Source organism: Cavia porcellus, unplaced genomic scaffold (assembly GCF_034190915.1).
Source record: "Cavia porcellus strain 051 isolate PalLab524CR breed Dunkin Hartley unplaced genomic scaffold, mCavPor4.1 scaffold_19, whole genome shotgun sequence".
Lineage (NCBI taxonomy): Eukaryota > Metazoa > Chordata > Mammalia > Rodentia > Caviidae > Cavia > Cavia porcellus.
In genome coordinates this window covers 31,229,568-31,253,616 of record NW_026947502.1, presented here as the reverse complement: position 1 = coordinate 31,253,616, position 24,049 = coordinate 31,229,568, and the positions used below count along the sequence as shown (strand labels likewise).

At 45.5% G+C, this 24,049-nt stretch overlaps 2 protein-coding genes across 3 annotated transcripts; one reads left to right on the top strand and one right to left on the bottom strand.

Annotated features, from left to right (window-relative positions):
- Positions 1-9,895: 9,895 nt before the first annotated feature.
- Positions 9,896-23,733, top strand: F12 (coagulation factor XII). The gene is made up of 14 exons (XM_013156254.2): positions 9,896-10,007; positions 10,359-10,419; positions 20,030-20,129; positions 20,272-20,342; positions 20,636-20,746; positions 20,879-21,010; positions 21,101-21,205; positions 21,350-21,515; positions 21,608-21,804; positions 21,892-22,105; positions 22,315-22,451; positions 22,557-22,706; positions 23,179-23,327; positions 23,411-23,733. Exons 1-14 carry the CDS (start codon positions 9,951-9,953, stop codon positions 23,576-23,578), a joined length of 1,818 nt encoding a protein of 605 aa, XP_013011708.1. The 5' UTR covers positions 9,896-9,950; the 3' UTR covers positions 23,579-23,733.
- On the bottom strand, positions 13,472-19,169 carry LOC134471622 (endogenous retrovirus group K member 13-1 Env polyprotein-like). 2 transcript variants are annotated; one of them, XM_063230874.1, is made up of 2 exons: positions 18,539-19,169; positions 13,472-15,967 (listed from the first exon to the last, which is right to left on the bottom strand). In XM_063230874.1, exon 2 carries the CDS (start codon positions 15,941-15,943, stop codon positions 13,859-13,861), a length of 2,085 nt encoding a protein of 694 aa, XP_063086944.1. In that variant the 5' UTR covers positions 15,944-15,967; positions 18,539-19,169; the 3' UTR covers positions 13,472-13,858. The 2 variants fall into 2 exon arrangements, with proteins under 2 accessions (XP_063086944.1, XP_063086943.1); XM_063230873.1 differs by having other exon boundaries at positions 13,472-15,946.
- Positions 23,734-24,049: the final 316 nt, after the last annotated feature.

Sequence of the window (24,049 nt, the reverse complement as noted above, 5' to 3'; positions counted from 1 at the left end):
AAGGTCAGCCTGAACTATATAGTGAGACCACAACAAACAACACGCTTTTTTTTTCTCATATACATCTCATGTCCAATCCAGGTTGTCAGGGCATGGGGCAGCTGTATTCATGGTAGGCCAGGAGTTCAGGGTGATGGGGATGATAAGGATTCATAATTTGTGCTTCTACAATGTCAAGCAGTAAAAGAAAATGTGGTGCATTATACAATAGCCCTTAAAGCGCAAGTTATTTTTGTTCACATTCATTGGTGAAAGCAAACCACATAACTACATCTTCAGTCATGTGTCACTTAATGCCCAGGATGCCTTCTAAGAAGGGCATCAGGTGCTTTGGTCATTATGGAAACATTAGAGTGTCCTTATATGAACCTAGATGGTCCAGGTCCACCACTCCACATGGCCTCTTGAGGCAATAAAGAGACTCAGTAAACACAAGATGAATGAGGCCGGCATCTATTGTTCCATAAGCTTTTTATAGGTAGGAGTGCACATTAAAATAACCATAGGGCCAGGAGCAATAGCATGTACTATAATTCCAGCTCTCCAGAGCCTAACACAGGAGGATTGCTTGAGCCCAGGTGTTCCAACCCAGCCTGGACAACACAGAGGATATCATCTCAGAAATAAATAAAAGAAAATAATCAAGTATAGTAAATTCATAAATCAGAAACATAGTGGTTTCTTTGTTTTGTTTTGTTTTTGTCTTTTTGAGACAGGGTCTCACTGCAGTTCAGGCTGGCTTTGAGCTTACTTTGTATCACAGGCTGGTCTCTAACTCATAATGATCCTCCTGCCTCAGCCTCCTGAGGGCTAGGATTACAGGCATAAGCCACTGTGCCCAGCTATTACTGTACTTCCACAAGACTGGCAGCACAGTAGATTGGTATATACAGCTTCATAACAAACACGTGAGTAACATGTTGTGCTATGGTGTTATAACAACTCCATGGTCATTGAGTAATAAGAATTTTTTAGCTTCATTATAATCTTGTGGGACCACCATCCATTTTGGCCACTGACTGAAATGTCATTATGTGTTGCATGTCCTATAGTGCTACTCATATTTTCCAAAGGTGAATGTAGCAATATGCTCTCGTCCCTCAGGCACTTCTGCAATGTGACCTTGTCACTTGCACATGAAAAGATAGTCTGATTTCCTTCCCCTTGAATTTGGTCTGCCCTTGCCCTGCTCTTCATGACTCTCACCATCAGTAGAACATGGTGCAAAAGGTACAGGTCAAGGTCTGAGGCCAGGTCAGGAAAAGCCACACAGCACAATTCTCTTGGCATATTTGTTCTTCTGCTTTCTCATGGGCTATTTCCCTCAGAACCAGCCGCTGCTGTGAGAAGTCCACGCCAAGTGAAGAAGCCACATGTGGCTGCTGTGCTTTGCATGACAGTCGCAGCTGAGCCTCGTCTTCCGGTTTTCCCACCTCAAGCATCAGACCTATGAGTGAAGAAGCTTCCAGAAGGTTCCAGTGGCTGGTCCTGTAGCCATCCCTGGCTGACAAGCCTGCCATTGTGGAGCAAACAGCAGTCACCCCTGCCAAATTCTGCCTGAATTCCCAACCCACAGAATCCATCAGCCTAAAAAAAAAAAATCCAAAACAAAAAAAACTTCTTGTAAGCCACTACATTTAAGTGGGTTTTTTTCTACACACAAATAGATACCTGGCATAGCAGTTTAAGATGATTCTAGCCATCTCTGCCACCTGATCATCACACTCTGATGTTCTCCTCTCCCCTTAAACACTGACCAGAAAGTGATGGCATGTCATTTCCAAGATTAGGTCACTAAAAGTCTGACTAACAGTTTCATTTTCTTTACACTCTCTTCTAGCTCAGTCCTTAGGAAGCAATGCTGTCATGCTATGCCCTGCTCTCTGGAGAAGCCTGTGTGGCAGGGAACTGATGTCCCCAGTCAACATCCAAGAAGAGCTGAGCCTTCCAAAGCCTATGAGTGAGCTCCTAACCCTTTGAAACTGTGACACATACATGTTTGTCATTTTAAACTGCTACATTTGGAGATAATTTATTATAATTTGTTATAACTAAGACACTTCCCATTACAGTGCGAAAGGTAGTGTGTTCTTATAATACCAGCAGCCTGGGAGGCTGAGGCAAGAAGATCATGAGTTACAACCTAACGGGCAATTTAGTGACTTGTGAGACCCTATCTCAAAAAATAAAATAAAATAAAATAAAATAAAATAAAATAAAAAAGGGTTGGAGATGTAGCTCAGTACAAAAGTTCTACATTAAATATCTAGTACAAAAACAAGCAAAATCATCATCATCTTCTTCATCATCATCTGAGGCAGGCCTGCAGACACAGGCCTCTAATCCCCAATTCCAAAAATAAAACCTAGCTGGGTGTGGTAGTGTACTTGGGAGGCTGAGACAGGAGGATTCCTACAAACTTGAGGCCAGCCTGGGCTACACTGTGAGTTCAAGTCTAGCCAGAACTACATTGCAAGATTCTGTCTCAAAAAGTGAAGAAAAAGAAAGAAAGTTTTCTTTTACTTTGACAAAAGAGTGTAATTTTTAACATTACTCATCTGAATGAAATCCCAGCAGTTAATCTGAACATTTATTTATATAATGTTTGTATTTTTTAGGTCTTTTATGCAGTGTTTCTACCTCTCAGGTATAACTGTATGCATTGTTTTGTTTTGGTACCAGGAATTGAACTCACAACCTTGCATTTGTGAGGCAGACGCTTACACCACTGAGCTAAATCCCCAGCCCTGCATTGTCCTTGAAACTAGGTAAAACTCACTAAATCATTATGTTAGCCTTTCTATTACTGCCTGTACGAATGTATATTGGGGTAAAATAAAACTGGCAGTGCCAGGCATTGGGGTACATGCCTGTTATCCCAGCACTCAGGAGGCTGAGGCAGGAGGACTATTGCAAGTTTGAGGTCAACCTGATTTACATAGCCAGACTGTCTCAAAAATCCAAAAGTAAACAAAACACACACACACACACACACACACACACACACACACACACACCCCTGAATTCCTCCTGATGGCCTCCAAGGACCTAACTGGCCTGGCTCCTTTCACCTCGTTAGCACGGTCCCTCTCACTCAGGACCAGAGAGCAGCCAGGCACTCAGCATCTGCTGCTTCACTGTCCAGTATGCATTCTTTGGCCGTATGTGGCTATTTAAGTTTAAATCAGTTAAAATACAATAAAAGTTCAGTTCCTCAATCACACCAAGGCACATTTCAAGTGCTCTACAGTCACGTGTGACGAGTGGCTGCTGAGAGGGAAAACACAATGGAGGACGCTTCCAACGCCATCGTGGAAAGCTCTGTCTGGCCGCACTGGTCTGAAGGAAGGAGTGTTTGCTACTCCTGAGCAGTTGAAGGACAATTGCCACCAACCAAGAGGTGAAGAATGGTAGGCGCAGAGTGTTTGCCTCCTCCAAATTCATTCTTATTCTCTGTCTGTCTCTCTGTCTCTCTGTCTCTGTCTCTCTCTCTCTCTTCCCTTCTCTCCTTGACTCTCTCTGTGTTCAGTATTGGGCATTGAACCCAGGGCTGATGTACTATAACCCTAGTCCTTTTATTGTTTTTAAATTTTGACACAAGATCCCACTAAGTTGCCCAGGGTGGTCTCAAACTGCCAATCCTCCTGTCTCAGCTTCTTTTTTTTGTACTGGGGATCAAACACAAAACCACACACTTCCAAGGCAGGAGCTTATGCCACTGAGCTAAATCCCTGGCCCCTGTCTCAGCTTCTTGAGTAGCTAGAATTACAGGTATGTGCCACCATGGCCACCTCCCCCAAGTTCTCTTTGAACAGAACAGATAATTCTGCAACCTTTTGGAATCTATGCTCAAGTCTCTGCCACAGAAGAGCAGGGCTTTTTTTGGCCTGTGTATATATAGGCAGTTGTGAGTAGAACCTTGCTGGTCTCTCATCCCAGGTCCCACTGCCCAGCTATAGACAGAATCGGTGTCTTTCTGCTCTGCTCCACAGCAGTTGATGGAAGAGATCCTAATATGCAAGGGAACAGGGGCAAGTGTGCAGAACTGCTGGGAAGAGTGTGTGTATCCACGTAGAAAATTTCTCAGCAAACTTCTATAGATTGAGCTACAAGCAGCCTCTGCCTTTTCCCACGCATTGCCTTTCCACCATACAGCACAAGTGCCCACCAGTTCCTTAAGAGCTGTGGCAATTGCCAGGCACAGTGGCACATACCTGTGAGTCCAGCTACTCAGGAGGCTAAGGCAAGAGGATTGCTAATTTGAGCTCAACCTGGACAGATTAGTGATTTAGTGAGGCTTTGTCTCAAAAAAGAGGGTGGTAGTGAGGATATTAACACAGTGGTAGAGCTCTTGCTTAGTGTGGGCAAGGCCCTGAGGTCAATCTCTAGGTCAGCACACACACACACACACACACACACACACACACACACACACGTGTGGCAGCTAAGGTCTTGAGAGCCTGAGCTCCTTCCCCACCATCACACTGAGGTCAAAATATGATTCGAAAGTTTCTTGACCAAGTCCGATTCATCCCTACCCTGTTCTTAAGGTCATTTTTCTTCCTTTAAGCCACTGACATACACAATTGCTAACGAGGGGTTTTGTGTTGTTTTGTTTTTTTTCAGGGACTTCCTGGTAACAGTATGTGAACTCTTGCATCAGGACTTTTGGTTGTAACTGAAGCTGGTCTAAGCAAAAAAGACACTGACCCATTCAAGGAACTGAAAAGTAGAGGTGGTGGTTCTGGGTTCAGAGGTCTCTGGATCACCTGGGTCTCAGATGGTGTCTTTTGAAATCTGTCTTTCACATAATTTGGTTGTGGGGTGTTTTTGTTTCCGTTTGCTTATGTTTTAGGGCGGGGCCTCAAATCCAGGGCCTCCTGTGTGCTAGGAAAGTGACCTACCACAAAGCTGCATGGCCAGCCTTTGGCCACTGCTTTTAATCTGTGTTCTCAAGCTGGTTCTCCACCTGAGATCTGTAGATGGCTGCCAGCATCCCAGGCTCTCTTGCTACGTGTGTGCCAACCTCTGTAGTAGATGAAGCCTCTGAATTGATAAGTCCAGCAAAAATCCTGGTGCTGTCACTCATTGGTTTGATTTGGGTCAACTGTTTACTGTGAACCAATCCCTGAGGACAGAGAGAGGTGGTATCCAGATTGGCCAGGTCTGGATCATATCTCCCTTTTCCTCTTAGCCAAAAGATGGGATAAGCTTTATTTGATCAATATTGATGGAGGAGAGATGGGTGATTCCTCTGCCTGGCCAGACCTTGAGTCATCTTGCCATCCTTGGCTACAGAGTCCTGAGACAGAGAAACCATTGATGGAGTTTAAGTCTCTCTGACTATAGTATAGCAGGGAGAGGTCCCTCTAGTCCATTAGGCTTCTGTTATGGGGGATGATCTCTAGATCCCCCTTTCACCATGCAACTGGGGGAGGGTGACCCCCAAATAGAAAGGGAGTGACTAGAGGGAAAAGGACCAGGCGGTGATTGTATGAATACCACGAGTGAGCTGCTTTAGTCCCAGCAGGCCTTGTGCCTCCTCTCACGCTCCTTATGAGGCTCCCTGGGCCCAGCACATCCCTCATTCCGCTGCGCATCCTGCCTTGTATGACTGTATTACTCTGCCTGGAAGCCCTGTCCTCCTGTTCCGTCTGCAAAGCCCTGCTCAGTGGCAGAGCTGTTCAAATGGCCCTGCCTGTTCTCAGGCTGAGCTGGCTTCTCCCCAGGAGGAAGCAGCCAATGTGAGTCTGCCCCCAGGGCAAGGTCTATACTCAGGTGCAATCAAAATCTGACAAAAGTGCTTTCATATTAAGTCCTCTGTATATCTCCTAGTTTTGTTTTCATCAAAAATTTAACAGCTGCCACTCCAACACGTTTCTTTCAAAATTAGTGCTAGGAGAGCTGCCACTAATCCTCCTGCTTTCCTTTTGCTTGTTTCTGTCCCAAGAAGTCTTCAAATAGCTGGCTTCTTTGTAGCAAAATTAGTAAATTGCTAACATTCAATTTTCAGTTTTCATAAATTTTCGTGTGTCAACGAGGACTCCTTTAATTGAGGGTCAGAAGTCTATTTAAATTGGTTTTATTGCCTCATATAATAGAACTTTTTTTTTTTAATGCTGTGGATCAAACCCAGGGCCTTGCATATGCTGGGCAAGCACCCTGAGCTGAGCTACATTTCAAAACTGCATGACTGATACATCCTTAAAAAAAAAAAAGAAAGACAGAGTCTTGCTATGTAATACAGGCTGGCCTTGAACTCACAATCCTCTTTCTCAACTTTGTGAGTGCTGGGATTATAGATATGTGCCATCACACTCAGCTGTAACTGAGAAGTCTTGAATGCTTGTGATCTCAGGTACTCAAGAGGTTGAAGCAGGAGGATCACAAGTTCAAGGTCAAAATAGGTAATTTAGCAAAATCCCAGCTCAAAATAAAAAATAATTTATTATTGGGGGGGTGGAACAGAGGGGTGTGTTGTAGTTCATGTTAGTTTGGAACTCACTATGGAGCCCTGGCTGGCCTCAAACATGAGACAAACCTCCTGCTTCAACTTTCTAAGTACTAGGATTATAAGCATTGCTCCACCATGTCCAGTTTCTTTCTTTCTTTCTTTCTTTCTTTCTTTTTTTTTTTTTTTTGTCTTTTTCCTTTTTATCAGTACCGGGGATCGAACTCACAACTGCCTGCTTGCAAGGCAGGTGCTTATGCCGCTGAGCTAAACCTCCAGCCCATTTTATTAGTAATACTTTTTTTTTTTCTTTTGTCTTTTTCGTTTTTACCGGTACCGGGGATCGAATTTACGACTGCCTGTTTGCAAGGCTGGCACTTATGCCGCTGAGCTAAATCCCCAGCCCCCATGCCCAGTTTCAAAAAAAAAAAAAAAATTTAAAGGAGTTAGAGATATGGTAGATGAGGCTGTGCTCAAGTGTAAATCCAGGCTCTCAAAGTCATTAGGAATCAACCCATCAGTATTATTTTTCAATTAATAATTCACTTTGTTAGCTGGGTGTGGTGGCACACCCCAGTAATCCCAGCACTGGGGAGGCTGAGGCAGAGTATCATTGCAAATTTGAAACCTACCTGAGCTACAAAATGAGTTTAAGACTGGCCTGAACTGCATAGAGAGACCCTCTCTCAAAACAGAAAAAAAAAAAAAAAAGGCAGGTGTGGTGGTGCATGCCGATAGTCCCAGTACTTGGGAAGTTAAGGCAGGAAAATCATTGCAGGTTTGACACCCACCTGGGCTACAAAGTGAGCTCAAGGTCAGCCTGAACTGTGTAGCAAGAATCTGTCTCAAAAAGACCAAAAAAAAAAAAAAAAAATTCAGTTTATTGTATAACAAATTACCCCAAAATTTATGATTTACAAAAGCTTCAATCAATGCCTATTTCTGTTTCTGATGGCCTGGAATTTAGAAGTTTAGCGGGATGATTCTAGCTTGAGGGTCTGCTCTCATCTGCAGATGACTGAATGTGTTCCCCAGGGCTTCATGGCATTGGAGGCTTGGTTCCCAGCATGACCATGGTACTGGGAAAAGGAGCAAGCCTTTGGGTGTTAGGTCTTAACCACTGCAGGCATTGTCCTTGATGTGGATTATGGTAGAATCTTAGCTCTTATAAAAGAGTTGCTAAAGGCAAGCCTAGCCTCTCCTGCTCTCTCTGGCTTTATGGATTAAGATGCAACTAGTTGCTCTCATGTGAGTTCCACCATTGCAATCCTCCATAAAGTGATACAGCTAAGGAGAACCCTCACGAAAGCCTAGGCACTAGGCCATGCTGTTTGGACTTTCAGCCTCCCAAAACTGAAAGTTAAATAAATTGATTGACTTCACAAGTTAGTTTTTTTCAGGTATTTTATTTTACTAATAGACAGTTTATACAAGGTCCCTGTTGTGATTTCAAGCCACATGTTAGTCAGGGCTAATTGTGATTCACATGGTGGTCAGACTGGTGCTAGTTGCTAGCAGCGGGCTTTACTTTCTTCTTACATGGGCCTCTGCATGCTGCCTGAGTGCTCTCACCGTGTAGCAGCTGGGTCTCCCCACAGTGAGTGATCCAAAGACCAAGATAGAAACATCAATGCCTTTTATGACCTGGGCTTGGAAGTTTAACACCGTCACCTCCGTGTATTCTACTTGACACACAGTGCAACTCTGATTCAGTGTGAAAAGGGGCCATACAAGGGCATGGATCCAGGAGTGGGGACAAAGCCGGGTAGTCTTGGAGGCTGCCTGCCACAGCATTCGTCTGCCCTTCTTTTCCTGTTTGCTTTGCTCTTCCTACGTTTGGGCTTCCTCCTCAGCCAGAACACATACACACACACACCCCTCACCAAAAGTAACAGAGAAGGCCATCAATCTTTATAGCCCATAGTCTACCTGCTTACTGATCCCAGTGGAAAGAAGTATGTTTTCCCTAAAGTTCTGGCAAAAGTTCCAAAGCAGACTCTGGTTGACCTAATTCATTTTTTATGCTTATCACTGAACCAATCATTGTGGTCTAGAGATGCCATGCTCTTATTGGCCAGATGCAAGACCATGTTATATGCTTATTGGCCCACATTTCCCAGTCCTAGAATTGAGATGAGGGCTGGCAGCTAAAGGTGCATGGAGAATGTGAGGAAGAAATAGTTCTTTACCAAAAAATCAAGGCATCAACAATGAACCAGTATGAACACCAGGCAGGAAAAACACTACCTGTTTACCTCATCTTTTTCTCTGTGCTCCGACTGCACCTTTTAGTGTATCAGGTTAGCACTTTTCTCATGGCATTGGTCGAATTCTAAAGTGGCCCCAAGATCTCCATTCTCATTTATGTGCACTTTCTCTCAGTTATTCAGTTAAACACTGATCCAGATCTGCAAGATAGTTTGTGTGTGTGTATGGTTCTGGGGACTAAATATAGGCATTTGCTAGGGTTAACATGGGAGAAAAGTACTTTACCACTAAGCCACACCCCCAGTCCTTTTCTAAAAAAATTTTGCAAGCATAATCAAGGTCCCAATCAGTTGACCTTAAAGTAGGAAGATTATTCTTGGTGGGCTATGCCTAATCGTGTGGTGTGAGCCCTTAAAAGAGATACATTTTCCCCCCCTGGCAAAACAGATTCAAACCTTGACAGATTCAACACAAGAGAGAGTCTCTTTTGGCTTTGAAGTTGAATTAATCACATAACAAGAAATGCAGATGACATCTAGGAGCTAAGGGTGGCTGGCCCCTAGCCAGAGAATTCAGTCCTACAACTACATGAAACTGCATTCTGCAAATAATCTGCCTGAGCTCAGAAGTGAATCTTCTCCAGACCTTTCAAAGAGGGGTCTTTCTGAGGGTCTCATTATGTAGTTCAGGCTGGTCATAAGCTCATTTTGTAGCCCAGACTGGTCTCGAACTTGCAACGATCCTCCTGCCTCCTGCCTCCTCCTCCCAAGTGTTGGGATTACAGGCATGTGCCACCATGCCCAACTAAAGAACTCAGTCTTGATCTTACCTTTATGATACAGTATTCCAACCATAAAAGGTAATTACATTTTTACTTATGAATCTTTGGGCCAATAAGTGGGTAAGTCTGTGGTCATTTGTTATATAGCTGTAGAAAGCAAATATACTTCCTGATGGACTCTTACGATTCCTGAAGTAGGGGCTTCTCTTTGATTGTCTTAACCCTCTGATCCCTAGTAGGACCTGGGACACAAGACTCTCCCTAGAACTGAGTCCAGTCCCATTATCCAGAAGAAGGAAGAATGCAGCATTCCATTACTCTACCACCACCACTCCCCACCATTCCTTTCCTTGGGCCCTACCAAGGAAGCTGCCCTGCTTGGCTTTCCATAAACAGCCTGTGTCCCCCTGGGGCAGCTTGGCCAACATTCACTTCCCAAGCCCAGGGACCTTTGACCAGCCTAATTGATCTGGACTTCTGGGCAGGCAGCTGGACCAACAGACAGACGCCATGAGGGTTCTACTCTTACTGGGGTCTCTGCTGGTGAGCCTGGAGTCGGCGCTTTCGGTGAGGGCTGTGGGAACTAGGATTGGGTCAGGACGGCCGTGGGGCTTCCAGTAGCCTCTGCCTATAATCTGTTCACCCAGGTGACAGGAAAGCCTGTGTGGGAAGGTGTAGTTAGACCAGAAGGCCCAGGCAGAGGAAACAGACAAACCAGAGCTGGCGGATATGAGAGCTCAACCTGCACCTCTGGGGGAGAAAGGACCCAAAGGAGACAGAGAAAGAAGAGAAAGAAGGGGTTCAAGTCTTGTGGGGAAATCTCTGCATTCTGAGCTGTGAGAGGACAGCAAGGGCTGTGTAGGATTAGGGGCAGGTTACAGCGTTTTAGGCAAATCACTTGTCTTCTTGCCTCTGTAGGCTCCACCACCTTGGAAAGCCCCCAAGGAGCGCCGGCACAGGGCAGAGGAGTTCACAGTGGGTAAGTGCTTCAACTCCTCTCCTAAGAGAGCCTTGGGAAATGAGTGCGGTGGGGAGTGTGCCGTCTCAGAGAGGCCTCAGGCCTTTGAAATGAGGCGATGGATTCTGAGTACAGAGTGGATTGTCTGACATTCAGACCTGAGTACCTACAATGCTAGGTCTTGGGCCCATGAATGCTGGAGGCTCAGAGCAATACAGAGCTGCATCCAGAGCCTATCACAAGCAGGTGTTTGGAGTAGCTGCTGCTGATGCTATCACATTTGGGTTCTTCCTCTGTTTCCTCGTCTTCCGCCCTTCTTTTCCTTTCACAGCATATCTTGAGGGCATCAGTCACACCATACAGAGGCCAAGGCCCTGAATGGGTAAAGAATGATTCAGAGCAGAGCACTGAATCTCAAATACCTCTGGGTCTCACTTTATTACTTATCGACTGGGTAACTAAAGAGAGCCCATCTCACCAGGCTCATCTTGGAGTTTACATTTGTAATCCCAGGGAAAAGTTATTGGAATTCTAGTGAATAAATTCCAATCTACCACTTCCATTGCCACCCACAGTGCAAATAAAGAGACAAACACATATCTGTAGTGGTGGAGAGCCAAGGGGGTCCTAAGTCCAGTAAGAACAATGGCTAACTAGAAAAAAGCCACGACCCACAGCCAAACCCAGTTTTATTAATCGTGAAGAAGGGAACGGCTTGAGTTGAGTGAGAATGGTAGGAATTATCTGAGTACTGTGAGCTGGGCTAGGTAGGAGGCATAACAGCACCTCTGCAGTATGCAGAAAGAGTACCAAATTCTGATAGCAAGTAACCCCTAAGTTTGGAGGAATCTGCATTACCCAGTTTGGGGAAGAACCTTGTGTTTTGGGTGGGGGCTTCGGCTTTGAAGTGTCCATGTCATGAGACACCATGGGTTCTTTTCTTGAGCCTCAGTCTCCGTCACAGCATAGCATCACTTGGCCTAGCTCTTGCATACTAGTTGGGAGCTACAGGCAGGGCATCACTGGCCTGTCGCATTGCTTCAAAGGATACACATCAGGGCCTCAGTTAGACCCTTTTGCATTGCTTATAGTCAGTAGAGAGGGTAACGTATTATCCTAGCCTGCTCTGTATGTGTCAGTTCACGGAAAAAGCACCAGGTTTGGCCAGAATGGAGACAAGTGATATTCTTTCAAGGAGAGTCGCCTGGTGGCCCTCCATAGGTGACTCTGGGTAAGTAACTTGACTTGATTTCTCTGTCCTTTAGTTTCTCCATTTGTGAAACCAGCCCATAATAGTGAATCTCTCATGGTGGTTTAGAAAGAAAAATGAGTTGTTGATCCCTGTAAGGCACTGAGTCCAGAGCTTGGTGCTTCACAAATGCTTTAAAAATCTTGGATTTTGGATTCAAGGATGGTGGCTCATGCCTGTAATCCCAGCACTTGGGAAGCTGAGAGAAGAGGATTGCTGTGAGTTTGAGACCAACCTTGGCTACATAGTGAGTTCAATGCCAGCCTGAACTCCATAGCAAGACCCTGTCTCAAAAACCAACAAACCAAAAAAATTTCCAGAAAATATTAGACTTTGGAGTAGGGGTACTACTCTGTAGTAGAACGGTTGCCTAGCATGTGCAGCTGTTTGATTCATAGCACTGAAAAATAAGCAAATATCTTAGCTCTTGCTGTAAATCTCCCACTACGTGAAGGGTACCCTGCTATCTTCCCTTTTCCCAAACCTTATCATAACTCCCCATTGCCTTTATTCTATCATGTGTTTTATATATATCGCGAGAAGAGAGAGTATGCAATGTTCTGGAGCTTGTGAACTAGATGGACCCTTCTCTGATCATACTGCCTGTCGGGGTCCAGTCTCAGCCCTTAGCATGATGAACATGCTGCAGTGGACTTCTGCAGTGTGTCTTTTCCTCACTCCTCACCAAGCCAAACTATTCTCCTTCTTCTTGCCTGACTCAACTAGAGTGCCCTGTCTTTCTTTCTTATTTTTTTTTCTTTTACAACAGGGTCTTGCTATGGAGTTCAGGATGGCTTTGAACTCACTATGTAGTCCAGGCTGATCTCGAACTTACAACATTCCACCTGCCTCAGCCTCCTGAGTGCTGGGACTACAGGCATGTGCCACCAGCCTGGCTATTGCCCTGTCTTTTCCTAATTGCCTATCTAGTATCTACTTCCTCTCTGTTCATCCCATTTACACATCAGAAATCCAGGTCAGATTCCTCTGTCTCCTTATAGCATCCTGGCCTCTCTTTGGCCCTCAGCAAGTGCTACTTAGTATGCCTTTAACAACAACAAAATAGCAGCAGATATTCATTGAATGGATACTACTGCATTAGATACACAAGGTTTTGTAGGCATTATCTCTAAGCTCCTCCACAGTCTTCTGATATAGATACAAGCAATTCTTTTTTTTTTTTTTTTGTACCAGAAACTGAACTCAGGACCCTGTGACTACCACGCAGGCACCATTCCACTAGCTATATCCCCAGCCCAATACAAGCAATTCTTATTATTCACAGTAGTTACATCCTATGAAGTCATCATGAACATCAAATTCATAAATGCTATTGTTAGGTTCCTGTGAACATCTGGTTATAACGTTTTAATCAGTCATCAACATGTAATATAATTTGGGGGCTGGAGATTTAGCTCAGTGGCGCCTGCCTGGCAAACTTGAGGTTGTGAGTTTGATTCCTGGTACTGAAACAAAAGATATGACCTTGTTTTATATGTTTTTTTGGTTTTTTTTTTTTTTTTTTTTTTTTTTTAGTCTTTTTGAGACAGGATCTCCCTATGCAGTTCAGGCTGGTCTTGGGCCCACTTTGTAGCCCAGGCTGGTCTTGAACTTGCAAGGATCCACTTGCCTTAGCCTCCCAAGTGCTGCCTTTATATGTGATTCTGTTTAACATGTACCTCATTGTCGTGAGTGTCTTAGAGCACTCTGAACTCCGGGCAAGGTAAACACGCACACACGCCTGATCGGGACACGGGGGGTACAGTGCTCGGAAAAGAAAGACAGGAGAGACACCTTTACTGTCTGCACCATGTTACACTGCACTGCACGCACAATCTTTATTTTAGGATTCATATATAGTAAACCCGATCAGTTCACAGAGCCCAGATAATTAAGTAGTGAAAAGGCATTCTTTGTGGCAAGCTACAACGTGACAGACTACAATGTTTATTCTAAAACTATCTAAGTGAAGTAAATAATCACAACCAGTTCTCATAACTTCTCTAGCCCAGGAAGAAATTCATTAGCTCAGGAATGTTGTTAATTTGTCTGCTGTTAGTGTCACAAAGGGTGGCCAGCCACTTCCTCAAGACTTCTGCAAAACAAAGCCAGCTCACAGTATGGATTCCAGAGGGTGAGGGGCTCACTGAGAACAGGCATTCCTATTCTACCTCCTTCTCGCATACCAGGGCGGCTATTGTAAATTGCAGGTTAGAGGGGGTTGGGCCTACAAAGTGACACCTCATCCCCCACACTTCCTTCCTTTTTATTTTTTAACAACAATTTCCATAAGATCAGGTTATTAATAGTATTTCGTCTTATGCAGTAAAAATACACAAGAACTATGGCAATGAGAACTATAATTAAACTAAGTTCCATGCCACTAAAAGTGTGGGTTATGCTCTGCCAGATTCCTTTGGAATCTAATCCTTTCAAAGATTGAGCAAGCAATTGCGCGAATTGTGCTAGGGATTCATCATCATTTTGCTTTGCAAAATCCTTGTCAATTTGATTATGCAAAGATTCTATTTCCTCCTGGGCAGAGGTGTTTCCATTTAGATACATTCTAATCATTTCCCATTCATGTTCTGTTTGATTATAAGGTCGTTGGGTTATACAGAAAGTAGTTGAATTCCAATCACATTTTAAAAACACTTGATGCTGAAGAGCCAATATTTTTCTACCCATCCATTCAACTGTTTGTTTAAGGAGGTCTATCTGTTGTTGTAGTCTGGCGTTTATTTGCCACTGAGTTAACCAAAGTTCATGAGAATTTTCATGCCATAATTCTACAACATGTTTTTCTTGCAAAGAGGTTTGTAAAGCTATTCCTGAGACTGCTGCTAGGGAGGCTACAGTTATCAGACTTAACAGTACAGCAACCACTATTCCAATAAATCTTTTTGTACGTTTTAACAGATGTTTAAAAAATTCAGTAGTAACAGAAATTACCGGGTCTTGAGACCATGGTCGAGTTAAATTTACAGGCAACCAAATATGAGTTTTTTGTTGTAACAGCATAACTGTATAAGGCTTAGTGAAATTTAGTGTGCTATTTAAGCATGTAAACAATTGACAGTTTAAACAAGTACAAGAAAAATGTGTAAAATTAAAAGTTCCCACTAAAAAGACATAAGGCAGAGGTGCACAAACAGTAATATTATACATTTTAAACCTAGTAAAATTATAAGTAGTAGATACAGATCGACTAGTCCCTGAATAGGAAACATTGTACAAGGTTACAGGTTGCATAGCGGCTGGAATCTTCCAAATATGATTTTGAAGGTGATGAGGGTATTCTTCGGCTGCAACAGCAGGGTTAGCGATTCCACCATCTCCCCACCACAAAAGAGCCGTCTTCTGATGAAATATAGGAGCTCCGTCAGTTATTTTCTTTGGATCTGGAAGACTATACACAACAGAGAGATTACATCTTGTCTCATTCCATTCAGCACATCCATTAACGAATTTTCCAAATGGTCCCCAAATAATATACCCATCAATATTTTTAGCAAATTTTCCCATACATAGTTGCCAAATTATGGGATTATAAGAAATATTTTTATAAGTGAATTCAGGGCATACAGGAAATGTATTTGTATCAGGTGCTGTTAAATTTCTCCAGGTAACATTAAAGGTTTGAGCAGCCAAGGCTTGAAGCCTTGTTCTTTTGTTGCCTGTTTTTATTCCATGTTGAATCCAATACTGCCATCCCAGAGGGATGCAAGGCGGTTCCCCAATGCAAATAGGCCTTTGATTACCATAATAAGTAAAATTGAATAATGTCCCATCATCTTGATTGTGGGGGGTTAAATCAGCCCACGGTGCTGACAAAATTTCTCTAGGTGTGGTATAAAGTAAAATATCACTAGTTCCCCATTTTACAGGTTCTAATAAAGGGGGGTTTGGAATATATGCCCAGTACGAATGTGGAGGTACCTCAGTCCCCGACGCAACAGTGAGCAAGGCACATAAAGCTAAAAACAAGTTTTCAGGGTTTAAAGGCTTTCCTGCTTGAAGGACAAGCCGTTGCCCTTCTATGGTCAATTTCTTTAATTGTCCCCATGTAGGGAGGGGATTTAAATTTGGTCGCTGTGAGCGGCGGGATTTTCTTAGCTTTAATCTGGCCATGGCTGCGATAGGAACAAGCTCAGCATCCTCAGCCTCTAGCTGGTTTCGTGCTCGCTTCTGAAGGCACGGTTCCGGTTCCTTGGGGAGTTGTCTCCGGGGCTGGCGAACAGGGTCTGGAGGCGCGGATCCTGATCCATCGTCCAGGGACCCACTGCTGAATTCCATTTTCTGTGGAGATATAACCAAAACCTTTCCCCTTATAGAGCAATGTGCCCCTCTCCCATTCAGCCTCTGGAGCTGTTTTAGTCCAAATAGGTTCATTAATCACAAAGGGCTGTTGTTGCTGTTCGAAATGTCTTTTCAGCTCTTGTTAATATTTCACCTTGTGGTAAATTGAGAAAATTTAAAATAAACAATGCTTGATGCAGTAATGTTTTTGGACTGTTTTGCAATTTAAACAGTATTGGTATCTGAATATCCTCCTGACTCCTCCTTTTTAATTTTTTTAATTTGCAACTTAAGAGTGCCATGTGCTCTTTCAACAATAGCTTGACCCTGGGGGTTATATTCAATCCCTGTAATATGAATAATATTATGGAGATCGCAAAATTGTTTAAATGTTTTGCTAGTATAAGCAGGTCCATTATCTGTTTTGATTTTAGAAGGAATTCCCATAACTGCAAAAGTCTCCAATAAATGTACAATAACATTTTTAGTGGATTCTCCCTGTTGAGCAGTAGCCCATAGAAATGAAGAATAGGTATCAATAACTACATGTACATAAGAAAGCTGACCAAAAGAAGGTACATGTGTAATATCCATTTGCCATAACTCATTAGGTTGAATTCCTCGAGGGTTGACACCTGTGGGAATAATTCTTAAATGTAATGGTCTACAAATAGGGCAGGCTTATTAGAATATAACACAGCTGAATAGATATTTGTCACTACTCCAACAGAATAGGCCGAATCGGCTATAATATTAATAGGTTGGTTATGAAAATCTAAAAACACTTGTAATATAGCAAAAAGTTCATTTTGTTGTACAGAGTTAAAATTTGTCTGACGTACCCAGTAAGATTTTTGAGTCCAATATGCAGCTTTATTTTTAGATCCATCTGTAAATATAGTCAAAGCTTGTGGAATTGGCTGTACAGCTAATAAGGTATTAACCACAAATTGTTGACGTCTAAAAAAATCCCATAATTTACTTTTAGGAAAATGATATGAAAAAGTTCCCATGAAATCTGCTAAAGCAATTTGTAAGGTTTCAGTAATTGACAACAAATATTCCCATTGTTCCTTAGTTAAAGGGATAACTATATTGTTTATATCTTCTCCTATCAAAGTTATAGAACGAGCTCTACCATTCATAATTAAAGCTGCAACCATGTCAATATAAGGCATAACATTTTTAGATTGCTTAGTTTTAGTGAATACCCATTCTACTGGCATAGCATTTTGACCTAAAACTGCAGAGGGATATTGAAAAGTATTAATAATATATAAAGTTAGAGGCAATTTAGGATCAATCCTAATTAAAAATGCATCCTTAATTCGTTGTTCTACAAACTGTAATTCTTGCTCTGCTTTTGCGGTTAAAGAACGAGGGCTGGATGGATCTGAAGAGCCCTGTAGAGTAGCAAACAAATGCTGTAATGCATGGGTAGGAATACCTAGTGTGGAACGAAGCCAATTAATATCCCCTAATAATTTTTGAAAATCATTTAAAGTGGATAACTTAACTCTCCTAATAGACATTTTTTGTGGAATCACCTTTTGTCTAGTAAGAATATATCCCAAATAATGACTAACTTCTTCCTTTTGAGTTTTATCCTGTGCTATTACAAGTCCAAACGGAGATCAGCATTTTTGTCTTGCCTTTTTCGCACAACCTTCCATAAACCACATGTGCCACTGTAAATATTCTGGCTCTTTTAAAAGAATTTTGGCCTAGGCTTTCCAATCATAAGGAGCAAGATTACCATAGTGATCTGCTACCGATGTTATTAATTCTCTAGTGTAATGAGCCTGAGGGCCATAAAGGGTTACAGCCTTTTTTAATTTTGCTAAATCATCCATATTAAATGCTTCCCATCTAGGGGGAACTGCCTCTCCATCTATTGGCTGTGGCCTGATTACAGGGAAAGCAAAGGCAGGCTTTTCCTCATCAGAATCCCCTAATTTTGGTAGATCAGCCAAAGCTAGCTTGGCTTTACTCCAATTAGGGTTAGATGGAGGAGGTGCAGAGGGAACTACAGGCGGGTTCTGCTTAACGGAGAGTTGTTTCACCTCTTGTGTTAAATGCTGTATAGCCTGTAAAATTGGGCGATTGTCATAATTTGATATTGCTGCGGCAGCTAAAGCTGAGTCGGCTGTAGTGGATTTTACTTTTAGTTTGGACGCCTTTTCACTACTTAAAGCGATAGCGTCATTTTGAACTACATTCTGCTCCTCCTCTGTGAGGGGCAATTCCTGAATAACTGGCTTAATTTCTAGTTGAAGATTTTCTACAATATGTTCATCTTCCATAGCTTTTAATAAAGAGTACACAACCGACCAAATAGCCCAAAAACGTAAAGGAATCTTCTCCTCCTGTTGCATAGCCCTTTCTATACTAACCCTTGCCTTCCTCCATACTTCTACATCCAAAGTTCCTTCATCTGGAAACCAAGGATTATATTCTTTAATTGTATCAATACACATATCCAAGTCAGCTGACCTGAGCGATATGCCATATATAGATAATAAATGTTTAAGAATTTTTAAGAAAGGAGAAGAAGCAGATTGTCCCATTTCCCCGTAATAAAATTATACTTACCTTCCTAAGCGACCTTCGGAGTCCCTGAATTCGGGCGCCACTTGTCGTGAGTGTCTTAGAGCACTCTGAACTCCGGGCAAGGTAAACACGCACACACGCCTGATCGGGACACGGGGGGTACAGTGCTCGGAAAAGAAAGACAGGAGAGACACCTTTACTGTCTGCACCATGTTACACTGCACTGCACGCACAATCTTTATTTTAGGATTCATATATAGTAAACCCGATCAGTTCACAGAGCCCAGATAATTAAGTAGTGAAAAGGCATTCTTTGTGGCAAGCTACAACGTGACAGACTACAATGTTTATTCTAAAACTATCTAAGTGAAGTAAATAATCACAACCAGTTCTCATAACTTCTCTAGCCCAGGAAGAAATTCATTAGCTCAGGAATGTTGTTAATTTGTCTGCTGTTAGTGTCACAAAGGGTGGCCAGCCACTTCCTCAAGACTTCTGCAAAACAAAGCCAGCTCACAGTATGGATTCCAGAGGGTGAGGGGCTCACTGAGAACAGGCATTCCTATTCTACCTCCTTCTCGCATACCAGGGCGGCTATTGTAAATTGCAGGTTAGAGGGGGTTGGGCCTACAAAGTGACACCTCATCCCCCACACCTCATAGCCAACAGCACTGTACTCATACCTGAAGAATGCTTCTCTTACACATATTTTCTCCATAAGGCAAATGGCAGCCTTCTTGCACTGAGGAACACAGACAGCACAGACATGGACGCCATTTTGAATGGCAAAATTTTTACAAAAAGCACAAAATATGGGGAAAAAAACCACTACACTAAGTAAATTTTGAAAAAAGACATTTGTTTACAGCACGAGAATTGAAAGAAGAAAGAAGAGTGTCACCTTATAGGACCTCAGCTGGAAATGTGCACATTTATCATTTTGTACACGCCCACAAACTACCATGAAAGCATTGCAAGTACTTGTATTTTTTTTTCCCCAAACCTACAGCCTTGTACAATGTGAAGCAGGCATTCTGCCACTGAGCTACACTCAACCCAAATTGCAAGTACTGATTTGGGGTTACAATAAATTTTAGCAGATTTGTCAAATATAGAATTGGTGTATTATTATTGCCATTTTACAGATGAGGGAACGAAGGCTCAAAATGTTTATGTGACAAACATTTAATAAGGGTCAACTTTGTGACAAGCATTCTTTTAGGCCTTGGAGCTGCAGAATTGTCCAAGGTCATGCAGCTATCGAGTGATAGGATCCGTAATTTATCTGGTTATCTAACTCCAGAACCCTTTTCTGGGGGGAAGGGGGCGGAGACTCAGGCTGGTAGTGATTCTCTTGCCTCAGCCTCCCAAGTGCTGAGATTGCAGGTGTATACCATCATGCCCATCTACTTCTGCAGGATGCTTCTTGAGCACACAACCCTTTAGAGGGTCTATCCCTCTTCCAATCATTGTGAGGCAAAGACTGGGTAACGGGGCACAGGGGAAGTTCTCAAGAAGTGTGTTATTCCACAGGTCTAACTGTCACCGGGGAACCCTGCTACTTCCCTTTCCAGTACAACCGGCAGCTGTATCACCACTGTATCCACAAGGGCCGGCCAGGCCCCCGGCCTTGGTAAGAGGGGCTAAGAAGGGCCTGGGAGCCATGGACTCTGCCCTCCTTCTGTCCAAGGCACCCTGCTCAGAAAAACGAGGCTCTAGGAGGGAAGGAAGGCCAGCCCCTAGGCAGAACTGAGAGGCCTTCTTTGTTTCTACAGGTGTGCCACCACCCCCAACTTTGACCAGGACCAGCAATGGGCATACTGCCTGGAGCCCAAGAAAGTAAAAGGTATGCCCCACAGCATCTGGGGTGGCCCAGGGCCCTCTCCCCATCAGTTCTGCTCCTGAGTATCACTGGATCTCACACAGCTGGATTCTGTATCCTTGTCCTTTCCTCCTTCACAATATCTTTTAGGAAGCCCGAGGGAGAGTTCTGAACAGAGATAGTCTGATTTTGTAGATAAATAAACTAAGACTTGGCAACTTGGTCTAAAGTCTCATGACAAGGAGGTTCAGGTAGGGACTTGGCCCTCGCCTGTGTGACTCAGGCTCACCCTGCTTCCTCCTGGTTTCTGTCTGTAGACCACTGCAGCAAACACAACCCCTGCCAGAGAGGAGGGATCTGTGTCAATACGTTGAGCAGCCCTCACTGCCTCTGTCCAGACCACCTCACTGGGAAACACTGTCAGAGAGGTAATGAGGTGTTGCTAGCCAGGGAAGGGGACACTGTGGGACCAGCCCCAGGCCTACTGAAGAGGCCCCTTTGGGTGGGACTCGGCGTGATCCCAGCCATGTTGGAGACCTCCCTTCCCACTGCATTCCCAGAGAAGTGCTTTGAGCCTCAGCTTCACCGATTCTTCCATGAGAATGAAATATGGTTTAGAACTGGACCAGCAGGTGTGGCAAAGTGCCACTGCAAGGGTCCTGATGCTCACTGCAAGCAGATGCACAGTCAGGGTAAGTGGACCTGTTGGAAACTGGCTGGGGAGGAGAACTGAAGTCAAGAGAAGCCGGCAGGAAACGGCTGCCATTTGTCCCTTCCCCCAGAATGCCAGACCAACCCGTGCCTTAATGGGGGGCGCTGCCTAGAGGTGGAGGGTCACCATTTGTGCGATTGCCCGATGGGCTACACTGGACCCTTCTGTGACTTGGGTGAGTGATGGTCTCAGCGGAACCAGAAGCCAGCCCTCTCGTGGGAAGAGCTTCCCCAGAGAGCCAACTGAGAGTGGGGAAGTGGGTTCGAGAGAGGGGCGGGAGCGGCACCCCTTGGCAGCAGGGAGCCCCCTTTGTTTCTAGACACTACGGCGAGCTGCTATGAGGGCCGCGGGCTCAGCTACCGCGGCATGGCCAGGACCACTGTCTCTGGAGCCAAGTGTCAGCGGTGGGCCTCGGAGGCCACCTATCGGAACATGACTGCGGAGCAAGCGCTGAGACGCGGACTGGGCCACCACACCTTCTGCCGGTGCACTGGGTGGAGTGGAGCAGGGCCACTCCCTCCCTCAAGGGCTTCAGGGCACCCCAATCCCTAACAGCGCCGCCCTCTTGAGGTTACAGGAACCCAGATAATGACACCCGTCCTTGGTGCTTTGTTTGGATGGGCAACCGGCTGAGTTGGGAATATTGCGACCTGGCACAGTGCCAGTACCCGCCCCAGCCAACAGCTACACCCCACGATCGCTTCGAGCATCCGAAACTGCCCAGTTCCAGGCTTTCAATACTACAGACCCCTCAGCCCACGACTCAGAACCAAGGTAGTTGGGGAGAGAGGGAAATCCCAGAAAAGAAGGAGCAGGACCAGGTAGATTCCAGGCACAGTTCTCCCTGATCTTCTCCCGCAGCCTTGGCGAACGAACTGCCTGAGACCAGCAGTCTGCTCTGCGGACAGCGGCTCCGGAAGCGTTTGTCTTCCCTGAGTCGTATCGTTGGCGGACTAGTGGCGCTGCCCGGGGCGCACCCCTACATCGCCGCGTTGTACTGGGGCAGCAATTTCTGCTCCGGCAGCCTCATCGCTCCCTGCTGGGTGCTAACTGCGGCTCACTGCCTGCAGAACCGGTGAGTACCTCCAGAACCCTAGCCAACTAGTCGGTCCCTGAGCCTGGCTTCTGCTGCACACCTGTATCCTAGCCCTCCCCCGCCCCTGCCCCTCCAAAGCCCTCCAGAAGGAAGCTGAAAATCTGGGGGAAAGTTCGAACCAGAGAACCCCCCTAAAATGCCAGTGGCCCGCTCTGAGCACGCTGCCTCTCCTGCCCCCTGGCTCGCAGCCCAGCGCCCGAGGAGCTGAAGGTGGTGCTCGGCCAGGACCGCCACAATCAGAGCTGTGAGCACTGCCAGACGCTGGCCGTGCACTCCTACCGCCTCCACGAGGCCTTTTCACCCAGCAGCTACCTGAACGACCTGGGTGCGTACAAGCGCCCCTGCGGTGGAGTGGGGCGGGGTGGAGAGACAAGACAGGGAGACCCGGGCCCCAGCGTCTTTGCCTAACACTCCGCCCCGCCTTCGTTAGCTCTGCTACGCCTGCAGAAGAGCGCAGACGGCAGCTGCGCGCAACTGTCGCCTTACGTGCAGACGGTGTGCCTGCCCAGCGGCCCCGCCCCACCCTCCGAATCCGAGACTACTTGCTGCGAGGTGGCCGGCTGGGGCCACCAGTTCGAGGGTAGGCACGACACCTGGGGCAGCCGGGGACCTGAGGACACCAAAGTAGACTGGAGAAGCCCTTAAATTTGATGTTGGATAGGGTGCCTATAGGAGGGGTGGCGTGCAAGGCCGTTGTGTGTAGTCCGTGGCTCCCAGTCGGAGATACACAGTTGAGGGTCCCAAGTCTCCCAGGGGTACAAGGTGAACCGCACTTTTCCCGGGTTCTCTCTGCGTCCTCGGTTACAGGGGCTACTGGACGCTTCTCACGCAGCCAGGGTAGCGCTGTACTTTGTGAGCCGCGGGGGTGGGCTTTCCGCTTCGGTCCCGCCCATTCAAACCCGACTCCTCCGCGGGCCTCTCCTGGTCTGTGATACCGGGTAACCCGCGCCTCCCTCCCTCTCTGGCTTGCTGTAATGGAGAAAGGCCACGGGTGGGGGTAGAGGCGTCCATGCTGCCTGGACTGGTGTGAGGAAGGTGCTCTGTGTTCGCAGGAGCGGAGGAATATTCCAGCTTCCTACAGGAGGCGCAGGTGCCCTTAATCTCCTCCGAGCGCTGCTCCAGCCCCGAAGTGCACGGAGACGCCTTTCTTTCGGGGATGCTCTGCGCCGGCTTCCTTGAGGGCGGCACGGACGCGTGCCAGGTGAGCCCCGGGGCCTGGTTAGTGCCTCCCCCAAACTCTTCGGGAACAGGGCGAGGGGGCTGAGCTACGTGTTCCCGAACCAGGGTGACTCCGGGGGCCCTCTGGTGTGCGAAGATGAGGCGGCAGAGCACCGGCTCATCCTTCGAGGCATCGTCAGCTGGGGCTCTGGCTGTGGTGACCGCAACAAGCCCGGTGTCTACACTGATGTGGCCAGCTATCTGACTTGGATCCAGAAACACACAGCTTCCTGATTGTCCCGGGACAGGTCTTTCCCTCCAGGGCGATTCCAGGGTGGGAAGACTTCTGGGACATGATTATAGAAAGTAAAAATTGTGTCTCATTCCATGGAGCATCACCAGCCAGGTGACAGGGCTGGAGGAACTCAATAAAATGTTTTGCAAATGCTTCTCGGGAAATGCCAAGAAAAGAAAACGCGTGCAGCTCTCACACTGCCCTCATAGAACAGGATGTGTGGGCTCTTAATATGGGTGCTTTAGATTGCAGTGCAGGTAATGTTTAGTGGGCCTTACTGTGCACCACATCTGTGCAAAGTGACTCTGGAAAGCATTCCTCATCAGGAACTAAACCTTCTAAGAGCAATGGTTCTCTGCCTTGACTGTACATCAGAATCACCTGGAGAGCACTGCCCCTTCTATCAAACCTAAAGCCTCCCTCTGCTTGGCAGGCCCAGTACCACTAAGTCACATCCCTCAGCCCTGGAG

Excerpts from the sequence above, each read along its gene's own strand:
- F12 (XM_013156254.2), top strand. The coding sequence starts at position 9,951 with ATGAGGGTTCTACTCTTACTGGGGTCTCTGCTGGTGAGCCTGGAGTCG. Across the intron at positions 21,805-21,891 it reads GCCCACGACTCAGAACCAAG|CCTTGGCGAACGAACTGCCT; the intron begins GTAGTTGGGGAG and ends CTTCTCCCGCAG. Across the intron at positions 22,707-23,178 it reads CTGGGGCCACCAGTTCGAGG|GAGCGGAGGAATATTCCAGC; the intron begins GTAGGCACGACA and ends CTGTGTTCGCAG.
- LOC134471622 (XM_063230874.1), bottom strand. The coding sequence starts at position 15,943 with ATGGAATTCAGCAGTGGGTCCCTGGACGATGGATCAGGATCCGCGCCT.